Source organism: Pleurodeles waltl, chromosome 5 (assembly GCF_031143425.1).
Source record: "Pleurodeles waltl isolate 20211129_DDA chromosome 5, aPleWal1.hap1.20221129, whole genome shotgun sequence".
Classification (NCBI taxonomy): Eukaryota; Metazoa; Chordata; class Amphibia; order Caudata; family Salamandridae; genus Pleurodeles; species Pleurodeles waltl.
Genome location: NC_090444.1, coordinates 649,081,760 through 649,104,103, shown reverse-complemented (window position 1 = coordinate 649,104,103; position 22,344 = coordinate 649,081,760). Strand labels below are relative to the sequence as shown.

General features: G+C 43.5%; 1 protein-coding gene across 4 annotated transcripts in view; it reads right to left on the bottom strand.

Moving 5' to 3' along the window:
- The window catches only part of AK9 (adenylate kinase 9), an 824,487-nt gene that overhangs the window by 593,896 nt on the left and 208,247 nt on the right, over window positions 1-22,344 (bottom strand). For 3 of the 4 annotated variants that reach the window (XM_069234515.1, XM_069234516.1, XM_069234517.1), the window contains 2 exons: window positions 17,924-17,980; window positions 4,550-4,713 (listed from right to left, as the gene is read on the bottom strand). In XM_069234515.1, the coding sequence (XP_069090616.1) occupies window positions 4,550-4,713; window positions 17,924-17,980 (221 nt within the window). The remainder of the gene's footprint in view (window positions 1-4,549; window positions 4,714-17,923; window positions 17,981-22,344) is intronic. The other variant, XM_069234518.1, reaches the window with a different exon arrangement.

Genomic DNA, 22,344 nt, shown 5'->3' with positions numbered 1-22,344 from the left:
TCCGAAGGGGCCCCTGCTGACCCTGCGGGGCCCAAAGACCCACCCGAGGGTACAGCCCGCTCAAAGACGAGACACATGGCCTCGTAGAATTCTTTTATTTGAGCGGGGGTCGGACGGGTCCCCGGAAAGGGGGGGAAGACGCAGATTCAAACGTGGCGACGGCTCTGCAGAACCACGCTCGGAACGTCGACGTTCCCTAGACGCCTCGTCGGTCGACTGGCGTGGCGAAGACGAAGTCCGCTTGGACTTCTTCTTGTGCCTCTTACCTTTCCGATGACCTTGAATGCGAGGAAGAGGACTTGGGGCTACGGGAGCGGTGCCGCGACCTCCCTCTACTGCGAGACTGTGACCTCCGCGGAGTCGCACCGACCGAAGACGAATGTCGGGCCGCAAGAAGCTTATGGGATCTCTCCCTCAAGGCCTTCGGCGCCATGGGCCGACAATCGGAGCACGAGGTGGAATCGTGGTCCTTGTCCAGGCACCAAAGACAAACTTGTGCGGATCCGTCACAAACATGGTGCAATGACACGCACCACACGGCTTGAATCCTGTCTTTCTCGAAGACATGACTCCAAACAGCCAAAAAAGCATCGACAAACCGTCGAAGCAGGGTAGCTCTTTCCAAAACTGCGCTTAACCGGCGTGGAAGGAAAAGAACTGACGTACGTGCGCCGAGACGGCATCTATATAGACAACCGTGACGTCATAGACGGCTCCAACGACGCTGATGACGCACGCGGAGCTGGTCGACGCACGTGGATCCGAACAACGCCGTCCGACGGCGCGCGCGCAGGGTACTGCTCACAAAAAACTCCGGATTCGAAGCTGACCCCAGGGAATTCTAAGGTAAGGAAGCTCCAGATAGAAGTCTCTATCAGATAAGACTATTCTGCATGTTGGAGAGTAGATGATTTTTGGTAGTTTACAGTTAGAACTAGGTTGTGAAATAAAGCTAGGCAGGCGTTGGTGGCCTTGGACGTCAGCTGTGAAGTTGGCGCCTTTTTCAGCCAGTTGTCCAAATACGGGAAGATTTGAAAGCCCTCGATGAGGAGAGTGGCTGAAATCGGAGCGAGACATTTTGGAAAGATTCTTTGCTGACTTTAATCTGAACATGAGAACCTTGAATTGGTAATGGGCACTGGCCACTGTGAAGCTGAGGTATTTCCGATGCTTTGCATGTATGGGGATGTGGAAATAGTCATCCTGGAGATCCAACGATGTCATGTAATCTCTGGTGTTGAGAAGGTGAAGGATATCCGAAAGTGTGATTATACAGAATGATTGTTGCTTTAGAAATTTGTTTAATTGTCTGAGGTCTAGGATCGGTCTCCATTCCCCTGACTTCTTTCGTATGAGAAAAAAATGAGAATAGAATCCTAGTTCCCTCTGGTGTACAGGGACCTCTTCTATCGCACTCTTGGAGAGCATTTGGAATGCTTCTTGTTTTAGCAAGTGAAGATGAAGTGGATGCGATTTCCCAGGAGGGTGGTCCGGTGGTTTCTGTACAAATTCTAGAGTATGACCGTGAGCCACTATATCCAGCACCCATTTGTCTGATGTTATCTTTTCCCAATTCTGTTGATAATTGGAGATGTTCGCCCCTACTGGATGGAATTGTGGGAAACATTAAACTGCAGCCGCTACCCGATGAAGATCATTGTTTACGGGGGTTGATCCCAGGCTTGTGAGGTCTGTTTTCTTCTTCCACCTTGCCTGAGGTAGTTGGCTGTAGACGGCTGTCTATAAGACTGTTGATCAGCTGGCCTGTACTGTGACTGTTGGTACTGTCTATGGTAGGGACAGCGAAACGACGAGAAACCTCTACCTCTACCTCTACCTCTAGGTCCCCAAAGGGACTGCTTCTTGTAATGTCGGGTACCCATAGAACGAGCAGTCTCAGTATCCATCTTGATGGCTACTGGGAAGTCATCTATGTGTTTGCAGAAAAGAGCTTGGCCATCATAGGCAGTGTCTAATATTCTGGATTGGACTTCGGGCCTGAAAGAGGTTGCTTTTCACCATCCTTGGCAGTGCAAAACCACTGCTCCAGCCAGCTGTCGGAAACCAGTGGAGGCTATGTCCAGGGTGCAGTCGATTATCTCTGAAGTACGCTCTCCCTACTGAAGTATCTTTCGTGCCTCATGTTGTTTGCCTTCCAGGATGAGCTCAATGAAAGCATTCATGTCAGACCACATTTGACGGTCATAGCGACCTAAGAAAGCCAGGGTGTTGGCAGCACGCATGGTAATAGCTGACATGGATGAAAATCTCTTGCCCACATTGTCTGGATGTCTGCCTTCCTTTTCTGGCGGGGTAGAAATAGGTGTAGATGGATTCTTAGAATGACTTTGGGCAGCCTGAGATATGACCAAATCTGTTTTTGGGTGCCCAGTCAAACAGGCTGGAGAGTCATGTGTAGCCTTGTATTTTTTTTATCTAGTTTCAGTGGGACTGTCGGAAATGTAGCAGGATTTTCCAAAATTTGTATACCTTCACTCCAGATAAAGTCCATGATGGGGATTGCCCTCACCGACTTTCTTGGCTATTCTTTAAAATCATGGAGGAAGCATTCTGAATGCGAGACAGATGCTGGTAAATGCAAACGTTTAGCAGCTCTGTCCATTAAATTATGGAAACCTCCTATATCCTCCGGTGGAGAATCTGATGGATGAGGAGGTGGTGGCGATGGTGTAGGAGCTAAAGAGTCGTCCCATTCATCGTTAGGATGTTGGGGAGTAATAGTCTCTCCTTCTTCCCTTTCATCATCTGAGGAGGAAACGTCCTCTCTGGGGGAGCGACTATTGCTGACGTAGGTGTGAGCCTGGGGGTTGCCGGAGGCAGAGGCATATTCCTCTGTGTAGCCGGGGAGGAGGGTTGTTGCGGCTGTGTCTCAGTTGCAGGTGGAAATCTCCTTTTATAATCTTGCATCATGGATTGCAAGTCCTGAATTAGGGAGGCAGGCATTTGTACTGTGCCTCTCGGCTGATGCAATGGCTCATAGTAACATCTTTGATGCGGATAATAAGACTGGCACTGTTGCTCGTACTCATCATCATCATCCTCTTGGTATATGACATGTAACTGGGATGGGCTGTGTGCATCACCAAATGGCCCTGTCGTAATCATTACCATTGCCTGGAGGTCAGGAGATCCAAAATAAATGGGGATCACGCTGTCTTGGCTGGTAGAAAATAGTGCTGTCGTCGACTATGGTATTGTCGACGATGGTTTTGTTATTGATGGCGTCAACGACGATGGTCTCATCAACAGTGATGTCGTTGCTCTCTTCGACGGTGTCACCGTCAACGGTTTTGTCGCAGACAACGGTCTCGTCAACGGTGATGTCGTCGACGGTGCTCTCATTGAGTGAACTGTTTCTGTCGATGATGCCCTCCTCAATGAGCCTCTCACTGATGAAGGCTTTCCTGGAGGAGATTCCATTGCCGGTTCCAATGATGAATGTCTCTTCTCAATGATTCGGACTGGTGGAATTGGAGCTTTTAAAAGGGACGTCGACATTGTTGAACTTGATGAGGCTCTAGTCGATGAGGCAGTGGAGACGGTAACTGTGGTAATCGTCATCACTATATTCAAAGGTAGTGTTGTTGTCAACTTGAATTTAAGTGGAACCTTTTTAGAAGTAGATGGTTGAGGAAGGTGAATGGTGGCGGAGCTCCTTCTAGCGACGTGGAGAGGATGGCTGGGAGGAGGTTCAACCTTGATAAGGTTTTGGCACCGTCTTTATGGTGCATTTTGTGGTGTTTTCAGCCTTCCTCAGGTCAGTAGATCTAGACCTTTTATGAGGCCTTGTTTCTGAATCACTCTCCTCACCGGAAGTACAGGATTTTGCCTGTAACCATATTAGAAGTCTTCCTTCTCTGCCTCTCAGGGTTTTAGCAGAGAAGGTGCAGCATATTTTGCAGTCTTTCACCTGATGTTTAGGATGCAGGCAGTATAGACAGTCCTTATGTGGATCATCCACATGTAGCCTTTTCTTGCCACAGGCATTACAGGGGCGAAAAAGGCCTTTCTTGGTAGTATCAGACATCTTCTGAAGTAGAAAGTTTTTTTGACAGGAAAAACTAATCAGAACTCAGGGAGACTCCCTTCACACGACGTGCAGTAGGAAAATCTCAGGGAATGAGCCTCTTTTGGGAATATTCTAGAGTGTGGTGGCACCTGATTGGTCATATTTCAAGTTTGGATCTTTTTTTTTTTACAAAAGGACATGGATAGGCTATATGTTTGCGTTTGCTAACATTATAGCCTGTGGATATTCTTACTGCCTTTTTAGGATACTGTGGGACTCCCACTTCAACAACTGGATGATTCAAGCATGTGAATATATGAAAGATCCAATACTGGATAAGTAATGTTTGTGGTCTAGACACTAAAGTTCAAAGATCGAACCTGATCCTAGAGATCAGTAGGACCATAAGCCACTTATACCAAGCAACAGTATGAAACATGATCTAGTTTGACAACTGTCTTCCCTTTTAGTACTGACTATGTACAAGAATCAGTGCACTTCACTTTGTAGAGTCCTTACCTCCTTGATGGCTTTTTCCAGCACTTCAGCACATACTTCTGGAGACAGGATAACTGGAGTTTGCATTGCGAGTTTAACTGCTTCCACCACCATTGCCTGGACCTCTGGATGATCAGCCGTTACCTCCAAATCCGTTGACTGTGTCATGGTTGATTCCTCTGTGCCTGGTGTGAATATATAGACTTAATTAAAGATTCTCATTTATTTATTTTCCGATATGATCACCACCCAACGTGAATTTACGAATAGACATTTTAAACATGTGGTGATTTATGTATGTATGTATTTATTTATTTTGAGTTTTGAAAAATGCTATGTCCACCTTCAGGCAACTTGGTGAGGACCATATGTATTATGAATTTTTGTGATTGCGACTGCAAAAATGCATTTTGGCATGTGTGAATTGCAATTTCAAATTTGGCAACGTCACAGAATCACAATTTAGAATTGCAAATACATACTGACTTGGTATTAGGAAGGGGCATGTCAAGAGCTTCCCCTCCTAATTCTGAATCACAGAAGTATATAGCAATGTTTTGTGACTGAAATGCGGTTGCAAAACATTCACATTCTACCACCTACTTCAAGTAGGTGGTAACCCATTTGCCAATGGGAAGGGGTCCGCAAGGGACCCCTTCCCCTTGGTGAATGCATGTGAAAACATTGTTTAAAAGCAGGCAGTGGGCCCAAGGACCACTGCCTACTGTTAAAAAATGAAAATAAATGTTTTCCATTTTCATTTTTTAAAACTCATCCCTTTTTCCTTTAAGGACAACAGATTGCATTAAAAAAAGAATGTTTTATTTAAAAGCAATCACAGACATTGTGTCCTGCTGAGCCCAGCAGACCACCATCCCTGTGACTTTAGCGTTTCCTAATGGGTTGCAAATTGAGACCTACCTGTGAACATTAATGAGGCAGCCTGATTTGAAAGCTGCTGGGGAAACACTAAATGGAACTCATGGAGTTTCATACATTCAAATAACTATTATCTAATTGCGATTCGCAGAAAATCCCAATAGGTAATCACTATCCAAAATAATGATACATCTGGCCCATAAATATTGCGGACTAAGAGACCGATTTACAAAACAATTCACGTCTGTAAACCTATGTTTAAAGACAAATTACATGGCTCCATTTGTGTTTGCAGAGCGCCACACAAGAATACAGGGCAGGAGAAAATGTTTTACTATTGCAAAATTGTACATCATGATTGCATGCACCTACACAGTAGTGAATCTGACGAAAGGGTTTGAGAGAATGCTAATCAAGGCATGACTGACTTCCCCGGAACATTATCCAACCAAGGGCAAAAGAGCATCCCCTGCTTCATGAGGGTTAAGGGGAACGGTATTCGTCCAAAGAGAAAAAAAGTTTAGGAAAAATGTTCACTTGGACAGTTAGCTGCCTCCCCCCAGTTCAAAGTTATGCTGTGCGTGCAACTCTGCTGCAGGGTAAATTGTAAATATCACATGATATTTACACTAGTGTACCTGGAAAGCCGCACTGGATTAGCTTTTCAACCGCACTACTCAAGAATGTATGTGAATTCTCATAACTCATAAATCTGCAGCTGTGCACAGGAGGAGGTGTAGTACATCTGTAATGTTTTTGACTTTGGCAACAAAAGTTGCCCATTTATGACAGTTGTCATTGGCCTACATTTGCATAACTTCTCCGCGAGAAGGACACCAGTGATCCTTTTTTGGTATTTACTTTGGTTATGCATAAACCACAAATTATTTTCCGTTATCGCTCCCTCAGTAGACCTTTTTGAGATGCAATGATCAGTTATTATTCATTCAACAGACTTGTTTTGACAGTTAATTACTGTAACTATGGCAGCAATGCACTGGCAACCAAATGGGCAAAACGAAACAACTAGCCAGAAACAATCAATTAAAGGTTGGGAAATTATGGTGATCTGGAACTCATTAGAAGAAACTCTTGTCATGTAAGCAGTTGGGGGGAGCTTTTGTCAGTTTTATATGTAAAGTTTCTGCAAAGACCACAGTGTGCTAGTATTGGCGGCAGCTTTCAGTTTGCAAAAGAATAAATCGCAGGGCCAAAAGAGTTTCTCAGAACCCCGCGACCAGCGCTATCGAAGGTGGGTTTGCCGAATACGAAGGCTCCTAAATCTCCATTCCATTTTATCCTGCTTTAATCCATCACCAGACACTCCCTGCCCCTTTATCGCACGCTGGCAGTGTGTTGCTTTCTCCCATGTCAATGTTTTTCCGTCTTTCTTTTCCTTCTTCTTTCCCTCCCCACTCTGTGTTCATCCCTCTTGCTCTGGATAAAAAAGTCAGTTGAGCAAAATTATGTGCTGATTCACACAAATGAGTGCTAGTGGACCCATTAGTGCAACCACCGGCTCGACCAGGATGTGTAAGAGTTCCAGTGACACCTGCCTGAGTAAATACTCAAGGAAGGAGTCAAAAGAGTCTGTTTTACAAGGAACCATTACATTTCACTAACTGTACTTGCAGAAGTGACCTCCGACAGGAGTGCAGCATTCCATGAATAATATTTTATATCTGCTTTGTGAATTGGCTCAAACCGACTTATCACTTCTCAGCAACTGTGCCAACATTTGAGAAGCCACGCCACTGACGGCCTTCGCACTAATAGAAAGTTCGATGAAGGACCTTCATTAAGTTAGTCCATACTGATGATCTGTGTGAGGCACATCTAAACTGGGAAATAGCTGTCAGGTGTACATTAATATAAACATCTTTCAAACCTGACGGCAACAAATCTAGAATGGATTACGGTGTAGTATAACCAGTGCCTGCAGGCAGTCAGTGCCACCTGTTAATGCCCTGTGATTATGATCGATTGCCACCTTTGAGGTATAGGGCTTGTTTTGGATAGGCTGATGTCAGTGTTGCTCTGTACTTTTGCTGTGAACATACATGCTGTTAAGATAACTGTTAAGCCTGATATGGTGGTAGTGGTATGGCTGATATCCCCTCCAATATGAGAAATGATTTCTATATCTGGAAGAATGAAATGGCTCTGAAAGTCTTTGTGGCATTAATCCCAGCAATATGGCCCTATCTGTATCCATTTTTATCCTTTGGAATACTTTATCCATGTTTCTCCCAAAATAAAGAGTGTCGCTATTAAATGGCATGTCTAGTATTCTTAAAAACCATTCTGAAAGATGTATTGTAGGAAAGTACCCTCTTTCTTGGCATGCTTACCCCTATTTGCTGCCTGTTCAGTGTGTTGGACTGTGTTCCTTGGGATCCTGCTAACCAGGACCCCAGTGATTATGCTCTCTCTCTTCAAACTTGGTAACTGTACCATTTTCACCCAACATTTGGCATACTGGTGCCCCAATGTAAGTCCCTAGTATATGGTACCCAGTTACCAAGGGCATTGGGGTACCAAGGGATTCCCATGGGCTGCAGCATGTATTATGCCACCCACAGGGAGGCCATGCAAAGTGTTCTGCAGGCCTGCCATTGCAGCGTGCGTGAAAGGGTGCATGCACCCCTTTTCACTACAGGTCACTGTAAGTCACCCCTATGGCAGGTCCATCTAGCCCAGAGTGCAGGTTGCAAGTACCACTGTGCGAGGGCACCCCTGCGCTAGCAGAGGTGCCCCCATGAACTCCAGTTCTATTTTTATGGACCTTGTGAGTGTGGGAAAGCCATTTTGTGTGTGTACTGGACATAGGTAACTACCTATGTCGAGCTACATAATGATAACTCCGAACCTAGGCATGTTTGGTATCAAACATGTCGGAATCATACCCTATTACTATTGCCAGTGTTGGAAGTATGATTCCATGCACTCGGGGGCTCCATAGAGCATTGCTCCCACCAGCCTTCAGTGGTTTTCCGGGTAGCCCAAGCTGCTGCCACCCCTCAGACAGGTTTCTGCCCTCCTGCTGCTTGAACAGCTCAAGCCCAGGAAGACCGAACAAAGGATTTCCTTTGGAAGGGGGGTAACACCCCTTACCTTTGAAAATAGGTGTGCGTGACTTGGGAGGGGTAGCCTCACCAAGCCACTGGTATACTTTTAAGGGCACATTTGGTGCCCTTCATGCATAAACCAGTCTACACCGGTTCAATGACCTTCAGCCCCTGCTTTGGCACGAAACTGGGCAATGGAAAGGGGAGTGCCCACTCTTCTGTCCATCACCACCCCAGGGGTGGTGGCCAGAGCTCCTCCAGAGGGTCCATGGGTTCTGCCATCTTGAAGACAAGGTTGGCAGGGACCTCTGGGAGCATCTGAGTGGCCAGGTCAGGCAGGTGACGTCAGAGCTGTTTCAAATAGTTGGTCACCTGGCTAGGTAACCAAGCCCCCTTTCAGGGCTATTTAGGGTCTCTCTCTTGGGTGGGTCCTCAGTTTCGGTTTGCAAGATTCCAGCAGGACTCCTCTGCAACCTTACTTTGACTTCTAGCCACTGGAAGCGCGACTGGACCCTCCAGGAACTGACAATCTCCATCCACGATGAAGACTCTGCTTGCAGCATTGTTTTCACAGCTCCTTCCAGCTTCTGCAACATTGCCCTGGCTGTGCATCCTCTGAGGGCGGCAAGCCTTCAGACTGAACAAGAAGGGAGAGGGAATCTCCCTTGGAGTGAAGGAGTCAATCTCCTGCATCCTCAGGCACCAACTGCAACAACCAGGAGCGTGGATCTCCTCTCACCCTGAGCTGTGTGGATCCTGCATCACGGGTGGTAGTCTGGAGTAGTCCTCTTGATCCTCTCTGTCAGCTATCCAACTTTGGTGGAGGTAAGCCCTTGCCTTCGCACGCAGGACAGTACCCCCATGCACAGCGTCTCTAGCAGCTACCAAGGCTTGTTTGCATCTCCTCCAAGGGATCTTCAGGCATCATGTATCCCCAATCCCCAGCACTCCTTCCTGCAACGCACAGCCCTCTGCGTGCTTCTCCTGCGGCGTGGGACCTTTCTCCAGTTGTGCTGCGTGGGCCCATCTGAGACTCCTGGTTCCTTGTCCAGTGGGTCTCCTGTGGAGGCTGCCTCTTCTGTGGACACTCTGCCTTGCTGATGGTCCCCCTAGGACTTCCCCTGTGGGTTGAGTCCTCCTGGACCTTGTTAGTCCCCGGCAGCTCCACTTTTGCTTCACTGTGACTTCTGCCTTTGCCAAGGCTTGTTGTTGGCTTTTCCATGCCACTTACTATCTGGAATCCTTTATCCGGTGTGGGAAGTCGACTGCATCCTCCAGGAACTCTTCACCTGCTCCAGGTTTGCATTCCTGACCATCTTAGTCTCACCGTTGACCTACTCCTGCATCCACAGCTGGGTGGGTAGTAGCTCCTACTCCTCCTGGACACTTCTGTGACTTCTAGACTTGGTCCCCTTTTTCCACAGGTCTTCCTCTTCAGGAATCCACCGCTAGTTTCATGCAGTCTTGTCTGGGTGTTGCATCTTCTTCATTTTCTTCCTTTTGGGTGGTTTGGGGGAAAATCTAGTAATTTACTCCTTTCCTCCTGGTCGCTAGGGGGCACTGTGGTACTTACCTTTGGGGTTTTCTAGTACCCCCAGCTTCCCTCTACACATTCCATTTAACTAAGTGGGAGTCTTGTGTTTGCATTCCATTTTTTAGTATATAGTTTGGGTTCTCCCTAGGTCACTATTGTTTATTTTCATTTGCACTGTTTTCTATCACTTTCTATGCCTATTGCAAATAACTAGTTTATATATTTAGTGTGTTATTTACCTCCTATTGGAGGGTTGCCTCTCTAGGACTTTTTGGTACTGTGTCACTAAAATAAAGTACCTTTATTTTTCTAACACTGAGTGTTTTCCTTCATGTGTGTGAGTGCTGTGTGACTATAGTGGTATTGCATGAGCTTTGCATGTCTCCTACATAATCCTTGAATGGTCATCCACAGCTAACTCGAGAGCCTGGTTCTAGACACTGCTTCCAATAAACTAATAGGGGATATCTGGAATAATGTGTAAGTACCTTAGGTACCCACCAGACACCGGGCCAGCTTCCTACATGTATATTCTGGCCAACTCTGGGTGCCATCACTTCTGCTCCCAACAGTTGCCCGAGTCCTGTTTTAGCAACGTTCATAGCAGAGTCAATAGTCACTGCAGAAGCTCTCTCTCCTTGTTGTAAGATCACCTCAGCCTCAAAGTGCACTTGTCTCTGAAAATAGGTCTAAGAAAGGAGTAATGTTAGACCACATTTGCCTATGATACAAGCCCAGAATAGCTAGCAAATTAGATCCCATGAATGATGTTGTAACCATGTCCAATGCAAGTTTTCTGATTTTATTCAGATACCTTCTCTTTATATTTGAAGGCTCTACTCATAGGAATATATTGTTCAAGGATCTTCTTTGTGCCTCTTGCATTACTAATGAGTTTGCCTGAGTGCGTTCAAATAGGCATGTTGGTGCATTTCCATTGTCTTACATGGTTTTCTTAGCTACACATGGTGTAACTGCTGCTGGTGTTTTCATAACCTACAGGCACTCATTCCAAACATGTCTAAACATAGGAATTGATATGACGGTCTTATACAGCACTTCTTTAAAATTGTAGAAGAAGCAATCTGTGTACTTAATGGGAACTGGGCAATCAATTCACGTTGATGCTTTTTTTGAGGAATGAAAACCTGCAATATTGCCTGGCAGTGAGACAGCATGATCTGGTGGTTGGTGCAATAGTCATCCCATTTTGTGCCTACTGTATGTGGAACATCTGGATGTACTTCCACATCTTCTTGAGCAACATGTGTAGTGCCTCTATTCAATGAGGGAAGAACGGATGTCCTAGGCATCAAATGTTGGCAAAGAAGTATCAGTACTAGAGCTGCAAGATTCAGTGGTCCATTGAGACTCCTGAGGCCATTTGGGCAGCAAGTGCAGTTGAGAGAGGTTCTTGTCTTGGTAAAGGCAGCAGAGGCAATTGAGGTTATATTACAAGTTATTGTTAAAATGGCAACAGTAGAGGCAACTGTGGTGCAGGTGGGCCATTTGGCTGACCTGGAGGCTTTGAGTGGAAGTCTACTATCAACTGCTGAAGAACTTTAAACAAAGGTGGAGAAACCTGTATCAAGGGCTCACAGAGGTACTCCTCTTATTCTACAGATGAGGCCTAACTTCACACATGGGGTGCAGATGTTATTGTGCTGCTAAAGTGGCAATATTTAAAGCATTGCAGACTATGTTAACATTATACTACTATTCTGGTCACTATAGAACTTCCAGCTCAACAATGAGGAATAATTCAAGCATGTGAATCTATGAAAGATCCAGTGCTGGAGAATCGAAAATATTGTTGATTGCAATTAAGAGTGGTGTTGAACATACAACAATCTCTCTCTACACAGATGAAAGTCTGATATTTCCGACTCCGTTATCTCAGGTACACAACTTGGATAATTTCAATAGAGTGGGCATACATTTACAGCAATCAAATATTCACAATACAACAATACATTTTAATGTAGACTTGGTGGCTTTCATAATTTGGCATTTTTAGCATTTGTACCAAACTTAGGAGTATACCTTTTAAAAACTCAAGTAAGACAAAGGAAATAAAATGCCACTACCTTCATACTTTCGAGATATCCAAGAGACAGATACCTCACACAAAACTAGGAATAGTAGCTGTCATAAAATGATTGAAGCATCTGTGTAGTCTACCCTTTTGCAGTTCTCTCAATTCAGTTCCACAGTAGCGTTCTTTAATGTTTAAGCAGATATATTGTTGGTGTGAGAAAAAGGTAATGGAAATTGTCCTTTAGAAATCTCACTGAAAGTACAAATTAGGACTGGATGTTTTATGCACCTCAGAGACTCTACAGTGGTGTGGTAGTGAGGCTACGATATATATTTTTGGAACCAGTCAAATAAGTGGAAATCATTTCAAGAGTCAGTGTGTGTTGAATTGTACTGTACAATTTGTATAGCATTTCCTCCCTATCATGATGCCCCAACGTGCTTTCAGGATAGTTGAACATGTGGCTACTCAGTTTGTTATGTAGGTTCAACAAATGTTGGCTTGAGGGGTAGCCTACAAACAGAATCTTTGGTGTTGTGTGTCAATCTGAGTCTGAGATTGTGCTCTAACCATGTAATAGAAAACACATAACAGCACCTAATGTGTCAATGTGTTGCGAACAGGAGTGTGCAAATTTACCTAATTTCTTTTTGGGTAATTATGTGAAATTACTCAAAATTATGTAAAATGCAAAGCTGAAATTAAGCACTATATTATAGCTTGATATGCATTGCACCCTAAAAAAGCAAAACACAAGTGTCATGAAAATTAATTCTCCTTCCAATCCTCCCATAAGAGGATTTTTGCCCATGCAGTCCTGAAATCAGTTTCTGTAATTTAGCAGAACAGACAAAATGCCTGAACTGACACAAGATTATGATAGGACAACGAACATTTTGTCTGCACGTAGTTGACTGCACACTACTGGGATGATTGTGAGTGGTAGAAGAAAGGATTTATGGAGATATTAGTTGATACCTGTTGTGCTACTTGAGAATGGGTAAACAAAAAGGAGAGTGAAATAAGGGTTGGTCCCAGCTCATTCTTTCGAGTCATGTACTTTCTTATGATTCTCTGATGCTTGTGTTCATTAGTAACTTGTGACATAGTGACAGAGGTGATACACTAACACGGCATGCCCTGATCAAGGCAAACGTAGTTGAATGAATGAATTGATCATATTTGTAAAACGCAGTTACCCTAACAAGGGCTCTCATGGCACTGAGGCTACAGATAGAAACAATTCACAACTGTTGAAACAACCAGGTTTTGAGAGACCTTCCAAATACAGAGAGGTCTGTGATCAGTCGAGACATTAGGGGAAAAGAATTCCATAACTTAGGTGACTGAAGGAAAAAAACACCAACCCTTATGCCAACATTTGTATTTTGGAACTTCTAAAAGTCAGGCCCCTACAGAGCAAAGATTTTGCGTTGAAGAATACACAAAGATCTTCCTTGAAATATAAAGAGGACAGGCACCCTTAATGGCCTTAAAGGCTATATAGAGCCTTAAATGCAAATCTTTGCCTATTCTGTAGCCAGTGAAGGTCGGAAAGAAGAAATTTCAGAGACATCTTATGGAATAAGTTCAAAACAACACAAGAAGCAGCATTTTGAAAGCTCTTAAGTCTATTCAAGAGAGAAGAATGTAATTCCAAGTACAGAACATTAGTATAGTCAAGGTGTGAGGTGATAAGTGCCTAGACAATAGTTTTTATGGCCAAAACAGGCAGATAAGGAAGACTTTTTCGGATGGCTCACAGCATGATAAAATATTTTGAGAGTAGTTTGGTAATGTAGGTGACAAAAGACAGGTCAGAGTTAATGAGTACCTCAAAGTTTCTTGCACAGGTGACTGGATAAGGCAGAGGCATTTTGGGGCCTTACCTATCAATTGGAGCCTCATTTAGAATTAGCAGTGCTATGAAACACAATTTCTGTATTTTCCGCACTGAGCTTTTAGAAAATTGAAGTTTATCCATTTTCAGATGATCAACATGCAGGCAGAAAAGTGGTCCTCTGCTTCCCACAGGGTTTCAGTGTGGAAACCATTATCTGATTATCATCAGCATATTCTTACATGAGGCACCGTGTGATCAAATCAAATCCACTAAGGGAGCCATATATATGCTAGATAGCAAAGAATTTAGCTTGGATCCCTAGAGGACCTCACAAGAAAAGCAGAAATTCTTTGTGATATAAGGTGGGAGACTGACACAGTTGCTTCTTTTTGTGAAGAAAGTATTGATCCATTCCAACACGTTGCTTAATACTCTGACGTTTAAAGCATGAGTGGAACAACCTTCTCTGTTCAAGTAGCCAAACCATGATATTCACTACCCACACACACAAGATCCACTGACACCTATCTAAGAATACTCAAGAGCTGGCTCTTCTCCACATACCAACCACTTTCAAACAGCTTTGTATCACACACAAAGCAGTACATGGCAAATGACCACTCTTCATGAAGAAAATCAACAAATACCTCTAACAAAAGAACCTACAATCAAGAATAGCTTTCCGCCTCAACATTCCAATGTGCAAGAAATAAACCATGGGTGTAACATCTTTCTCTCTTCAAGCAGCCAAAGTATGGAGTTCACTACCCACACACATAAGATCCACTGACAACCATTTTAGCTTCTGAAGATTATTCAAGAGCTGGCTATTCCCAACATGTCAACTATACTGACAGCATCTCAGTGTGCCACTACAGCATACTCAGACATGGTAAACTATGCTTTTCAGAGTATCGAGATGAAGTTATTATATATGTGTCATTGCACATTGAACCATGCTTCCTGTTATAAGTATATGCATTCTTATAAGGAGAAAACTGCTATATTACAACACAAGAGACATGCATTTCAGACAAAGTTATAATCACTTCTTCAAAGTACATATAGATACATATATAGAAGAGTTTATGCCTTTGACTAAAATCCTAAGAAACTGCATAGATATCCACAAGATAACTTACATAAGACCTTGCTGAATATTACTGCCTAAGTCTCTTGTGCATATATGTATATCTAAGTTAATTTCAGTTTGATTAAAAAAAAAATCCTCCTCCTTTCAACCTTTTCCCCCAATTCCTTCTATCTCCGACTCATCCCAAACCTTTCAATCTACTATTAACCCCCAAACAACCTTCTCAAACTTTCGCCTCCTTTTTTACAGATGTCACCTAACTGACAGGCACACATCGACTATACTTACAAAAAACAACCTACTACTTCCCCTTTCAAATTCACACTCACATCCTCTAAATTTTACTAAACACACAAGAAACCAAGTGTACAAAACTACCAAAATGAATATGCATAGAAAAAAACTAAATTTACTAACCAGCTAACTATTAAAGCAGCAGTGATAGGAGGACAGTCATTAACCTACAAGAATTAAGAGGCCTACCATGACAGTGCAACCACCACCTGACCTTTTAACCTACACCAATATTATTCTACAGTTCTTTTGTTCCACACAAATACATATCCATTCCCATGGTATTTACTTGTAATGCTTCACATTACCATATGACTTCATGCCAGAGCACCTCCAATTGTGCCCTGTGATGCTGGGAGCCACCTGGCCTGTATTACATCAAAAGCAGGTGTAGCTTCTTTAACAGTGCCATTGGAGTTCGTTGCTATTGTGGGCTGGTGAAGCCTGACAGAGCTTACTCTGGCACATACTTAAATTCAGGCTGTGTTTGCGTCATAAGTGCACTATGAGTACTTTCTACTTTGCCACTGCTGCTTGAGCTCAGCGGTACTTAGGAACAGATGGTTCACACTTCTTTAGTGATTACTTTTTCAATCTGACTATAGATGTCTTTAGCTGTCTACCAGACTTTTAGAACAGGCAATATATAACATAAAGATACAAACATTAGAGCATCTCTGCAGAAAGGGACTTTCTCACTGGATCATTTGACTGCTAGTCACATTTTGGAAAAAATTTCAGAACAGCCATTTATTGATGGTGACACTGTCAGTCACTGTTGCATGCCATGTTGTTTGGGGAGCGTTTCAGGGTGAAGTCCTGTTTTTCAAATATTACTGTGTTCAGCAATGAGGGAAATCACTTTTTCCTTTACTTATTGCTTTGTTGGGGCATAGCTCACATTTTAGACCTGTGTAAGAGGTAGCACAGAGCAGACTAAAATGCAGGCTCTCTCACATGAGTGGGTTGCATCTATGTCCAACAATTTGTAGAAAGCAACTAGCACACTGAACATAATCTGGTTAGCAAACCCCATTGGGTTGTGTGGGGAATATCCTCATCTAAGATGACTGCCAGATAACTATGATGATGTTGCCTCTATCTTAGGCAAGAGGATTTTCCTCAAATTGCGCTAGGGATCATCAGGGGGCATCATTCTGAGGGAACCTACCCATAAGAGCTTTTTACCAACAGCAGTGGTGAAGCTTTCACCACACTTCAGTGTTCTCTGGTTGTGATCTCAGCAGATGTTTAAAGTGGAGCAGCATGTGGTCAGAGACTCATTGGTCAGGCTGTAGCAGCAGGCAGTCTAGGCTAGGGGCAATGGGGAATCCTCAATGGTGACCCATGGCAAAATACAGCCAGTCATGCATGCCTCACATATAGTTGTTATTGCCACGTCATCCAACCTGAAGGTTAGAAAACCTGTAGTCTATTTGCCTATGTCGCAGTAAACTGCTGACCTTGTTGCCAGGCAACTAAATGTGCTCATCACCCACTTCTTTGCATCTCCTGCAGATGGACTTCCGTACCAACACACATGAGCTGGAATATGTCACCTTAGTTGTGGACCTCTCAAGCATCACTCATGCTAACTTTCACATTAGCGTGCTCATTGCTTGGAGCACATGACCCAAAGGAAACCTCTGAAAGTGGTTTTATTCAAACATCACATGCCGACTGCTTAGAAAGCACCTTGTTAAATCCTTCAAGTGTCAGTTGTCAATTGTGCTCTTGGCTACCACATGCACATACACATATGCATCCATCCTTTAAAGTGAAATACCAACAGAATAGACCGTGCACCAAATTTCTTACCTCAGACACTGGGAGTTATGGCTTGGTTATTGGGTGTGCTAGTGCTTTCTCTTTGCCTCCTTTTAAAGTTCATCAAATTATCAGGGTCTGGCAGCCAAAACCCAGTCATGAGTGAATTCTGGGGTAGTAACAGCTCATCACAATGTGAAAGGTATGGCAGCAACAACAAATGCAACTTCAACACAGTTTATTTTGAGAAAAGGAACTTCCCCACCCTCCCTTGCAGGGCTTGATTGCCAGGTCAATCGACAATAGACAAAGATTAGAAGAACTAAAGACTCCTAACTTCACATGAGTACAAAATAGGGCATGAAAAGGAAAAGATCCATACAAATGGTGTACTATCTTGGTGGCATGATCGTACCACTCAACACTCAAGGTCCATTATACAGGCCAGATTAAACTTCAATTCAAAACACAAAATGGAGCACGTTAACACACTGCCACACCAATAGCTGAGCATATATATGCCATTGTATGCAGACTCACTGGTATTGTTACTGTATACAACTCAAAGAGCTTTTCAAAACCAATGAATCTGATGTAAATGTTCTACTGTATGTAAACTTCATTTGCATATTCATGCGCATGCATGTATTAGCATGTTAAATACATTGCTTTGCCCAAGCTTGTTTTATCAGGGTTTATGATTACACTGCAAGTAAAAGAAGCAGAATAGTGCCAAAACCATTTATAGATTACAGATTATAGATTACAAGAGGAAATTTGAAAAATATCTTACTCTATATCAGTCTTACTAACATAAATCAATTTTCTCCCAAGTAGTATTTGATTGTGGAAAGATTTAATCATCGAGGCAAAGATTACCTTCAGAGTGTAAGGATTCGTTCTCCCCAGGAAGAACCCATTGTGTTCCAAGTGCATCTGGATAAATCAGATTGTGTGTTATTTTAGTGAAAAATTATTTAGTGTCAAGAAATATGACAATATAGCAAGAGGCATATTAATAAAACAGAACATTTCATAATAATTTTGTATCCCATACAATTATATCAAATCAAAAAAATACTTTATTAAATTTTATCTCACAATCATAAAAGCAGATAAAATATACAAGATAGCACCAATCGACATCCACATAGTATAAATAAAATAAAGTAAATCAAAACATCCAACGATACCATGTGATAAAATTCACTACAAAAATTAAATACAGTTATTCTTCTGAAAAACAGTAGAAGCTCAATAAAAGAAAATATTAAGAGAACAAGAAACTATTAACCTAGCTAAAAACATTTTAAGATGGAAGGCCTCCTCAATTTTGCTATAATCTGGCATTCATTACTGCACACAGATATACAGCTAGACCATTACAGATTTTGATCGATGGGAGGGACAACAAATAAATAAAGGCAGGACGACACTGTTTAAAATGCAGAGATTTTAAGAGTGGAATCACAAACACATTCCTTAAATCATAGTACAATGTGCAGAAAAAAACTGTATGCATTGTGCTTTGGTCTGACACTGAGTCTCACAAGGACATTTTTCCAAGACTGGACTCCAGTCGTTGGTAAGCGGAAAACCGACAAGTCGATGAAATGTCTCTAGTCTTAGGCGTGTGAGGACATATCGATGCCTTGGGTTCAATACATATTTTAAATATGGTTCCATGCCATCTGATTGCTGCAACAGAAGATTCCTCCTTACACTAGATTTCTTTGACTCAGTAGCCCACCTCAGGTCAGCCAGGTGGGTAAGGCAGATATTTTTCAGGTCTTTCCTGGAAAGTGTTTCCATTTTTTCTGGTGTAAAGTAAAACTCAGGATGGCCCAGGTCCGTAAAAAAAAATCTTTATATAATCCAGGCATGGAATTTGCAGCAAATGATTGAGCGTCTTCTATAATGGCCCTATTCAGGCTAGCAAAATCAGAGGTCCACACTTTATGACAAAGTAAAATTAGTTGCATGCTTATTAAATCTGTGATGTATGCTAACCCCATTTCTGAATGGCACGCCAAGGTTGAGGTAGATTTTGGCACACTTAGGATGGACTTTAAAAAATCATTTTCAGCTAGCTGTAGGGCGTTACAATTCCTATATCCCCATAAACTTGCCCCATATAGTGCAACAGAGACACATTTTGCGTTATAAATTGTCATCATGTCTTTAGGAGTGGCCCTACCAACCTTTTTAGAGACATTTTTTTACAGCCATAATAGTTTTTGTGAAGAGTAATTTCCTAGACCTAATGGCTTGCAGCCAGGTGCCTTTGTTATCAAACATAATTCTGAGGTATGAAGAAGTTTCTATGTCATCTGATAAATACACCTATATGTAAAACTGTATTTTATAAAATGACATAAAATCTAACATTTCTAATTAACTATAGTCAATTATTCAACCATTATTAGAAAAACTGATTGTAGTGAAGATACCTACTTATAGGAATAAATTACTGTTGCAACATGAGACAATAACAGCTACCAATAATTAATGAAGTGTTCCAGTGTGTAGCAGTATTATCACAGTTATTATACTCTTTAATTAACATATGTACCACCTCTACAGATTTATGCAATAGACTACATTTATCCAACACCTCTATTTCCTAATGATGTTTCGGGGGAACTCCCCAATAAGCATAAACTAACAGACATCATGTTGCTGATAATCAGACACTATTGAACACTGAGTTACACCAACACCAGGAGGCTGGGGTCAGCACTAATTTTGACCTTTGTCTGCTATGATCATACTTCTTACGCTTCATTTAGGACAGGGAGGTAAAAGCTTCTTAACTGAAACTACAGATTTCCATCTTTGATAGTATCCATAAATTAACATGCTTGAATTACTCTGCCTCACCAGGCTAGGACTCCTCAGTAGTTAAGATTAATGGCATAGATAATTAAACTTCAGCTTAACATTGTATTCAGTTTCTACTAGTGCAGTCTATGCACGTCATTGCTTCTCAAACTTTGGCTGATGAGCTTAAAGTCCGAAAGAAGCATTCATAACATCAGATTTTCGATTCAAGAGAAAGCAAGATTCCATATCTTGGGCCTCATTAAGACGTGGGGTATGATAATATAACAGAGCAAGAGAACTGTAGTTGCAGGAAAGTAATTTTTTCTTCTCCAGTAATACATCTCTAATAGTTTCACATACTTAAATCCTCACTTGAAATCAGTATGAAATACAATATTGGAATGCAGCAAATAAAGCTCACCTTCCTTAAAAGGTCATACAACACATGTTCTACCACAGATTCTGTCTTCTATTGTACAATCAGGCAGCAATGTTTCATAAAATTACGTAAACAAGAAAAATAGTAAGTGGTGGCAACCTGATATTTGTAGGAACCTCAGTAAAAAATGAAGGGCCTCATTACAGGTTTGGAGGTATATAGACCATCAAAATCGCAGAGGTGGTCGGACCGCACACACTCCTGGAGGTCCGACCGGCAGATTATGATCATGGCAGTTGGACTTCGAGTAGACCACCACCAATGATGGGATCCTGGATCCCGACGGGTAGGCGGCGGTTGAAGTCGTGATCAGCACAGCAGAGCCACCTTTGGCACCGCCATGCTTTCCGCCAGCCTTTCCATGGCTGGCAGTGTGCATTCCGAGGATGCTGGTGTGCAACGGCATTGACCTTGTGTAAGGAAATGCCTCCTTGGCATGCTTACCCCCTGACGTTTTGCCTTTGCTGATGCTAAGTTATGATTTGAAAGTGTGCTGGGAGCCTGCTAACCAGGCCCTAGCACCAGTGTTCTTTCCCTAAACTGTACTTTTGTCTCCACAACTGGCACAGCCCTGGCACCCAGGTAAGTCCCTTGTAACTGGTACCCCTGGTACCAAGGGCCCTGATGCCAGGGAAGGTCTCTAAGGGCTGCAGCATGTCTTATGCCACCCTAGGGACCCTTCACTCAGCACTTGCACACTGCCTCTCAGCTTGTGTGTGCTGGTGGGGAGAAAATGAGTAAGTCGACATGACACTCCCCTCAGAGTGCCATGCCAACCTCACACTGCCTGTGGCAGAGGTAAGTCACCCCTCTAGCAGGCCTTACAGCCCTAAGGCAGGGTGCACTATACCACAGGTGAGGGCATATGTGCATGAGCACTATGCCCGTACAGTGTCTAAGCAAAACCTTAGACATTGTAAGTGCAGGGTAGCCATAAGAGTATATGGTCTGGGAGTTTGTCAAACACGAACTCCACAGTTCCATAATGGCTACACTGAAATCTGGGAAGTTTGGTATCAAACTTCTCAGCACAATAAATGCACACTGATGCCAGTGTACAATTTATTGAAAAATACACCCAGAGGGCATCTTAGAGATGCCCCCTGAAAACATACCCGACTTCCAGTGTAGGCTGACCAGTTTCTGCCAGCCTGCCACACACCAGACATGTTGCTGGCCACATGGGGAGAGTGCCTTTGTCACTCTGTGGCCAGGAACAAAGCCTGTACTGGGTGGAGGTGCTTCTCACCTCCCCCTGCAGGAACTGTAACACCTGGTGGTGAGCCTCAAAGGCTCACCCTTTTTGTTACAGCGCCCCAGGGCATCCCAGCTAGTGGAGATGCCCGCCCTTCCGGCCACTGCCCCCACTTTTGGTGGCAAGGCCGGAGGAGAAAATGAGAAAAACAAGGAGGAGTCACCCACCAGTGAGGACAGCCCCTAAGGTGTCCCGAGCTGAGGTGACCCCTGCCTTGAGAATTCCTCCATCTTGAGTTTGGAGGATTCCCCCAATAGGATTAGGGATGTGCCCCCCTCCCCACAGGTAGGAGGCACAAAGAGGGTGTAGCCACCCTCAAGGACAGTAGCCATTGGCTACTGCCCTCCCAGACCTAAACACACCCCTAAATTCAGTATTTAGGGGCACCCCAGAACCTAGGAAACTAGATTCCTGCAACCTTAACAAGAAGGACTGCTGACCTGAAGCCTTGCAGAGAAGACGGAGACGACAACTGCTTTGGCCCCAGCCCTACCGGTCTGTCTCCCAACTTCCAAGAAAACTGCAACAGCGACGCATCCAACAGGGACCAGCGACCTGTGACGCCCCAGAGGACTGCCCTGCACCCAAGGACCAAGAAACTCCAGTGAACATCGGCTCTGTTCAAAATCCTGCAACTTCTTTGCAACAAAGAAGCAACTTTAAACACTTCACGTTTCCTGCCGTAAGCGTGATACTTTCCACTCTGCACCAAACGCCCCCGGCTCGACCTGCAGAAAACAAACCTCAGGGAGGACTCCCCGGCGACTGCGAGCCCGTGAGAAA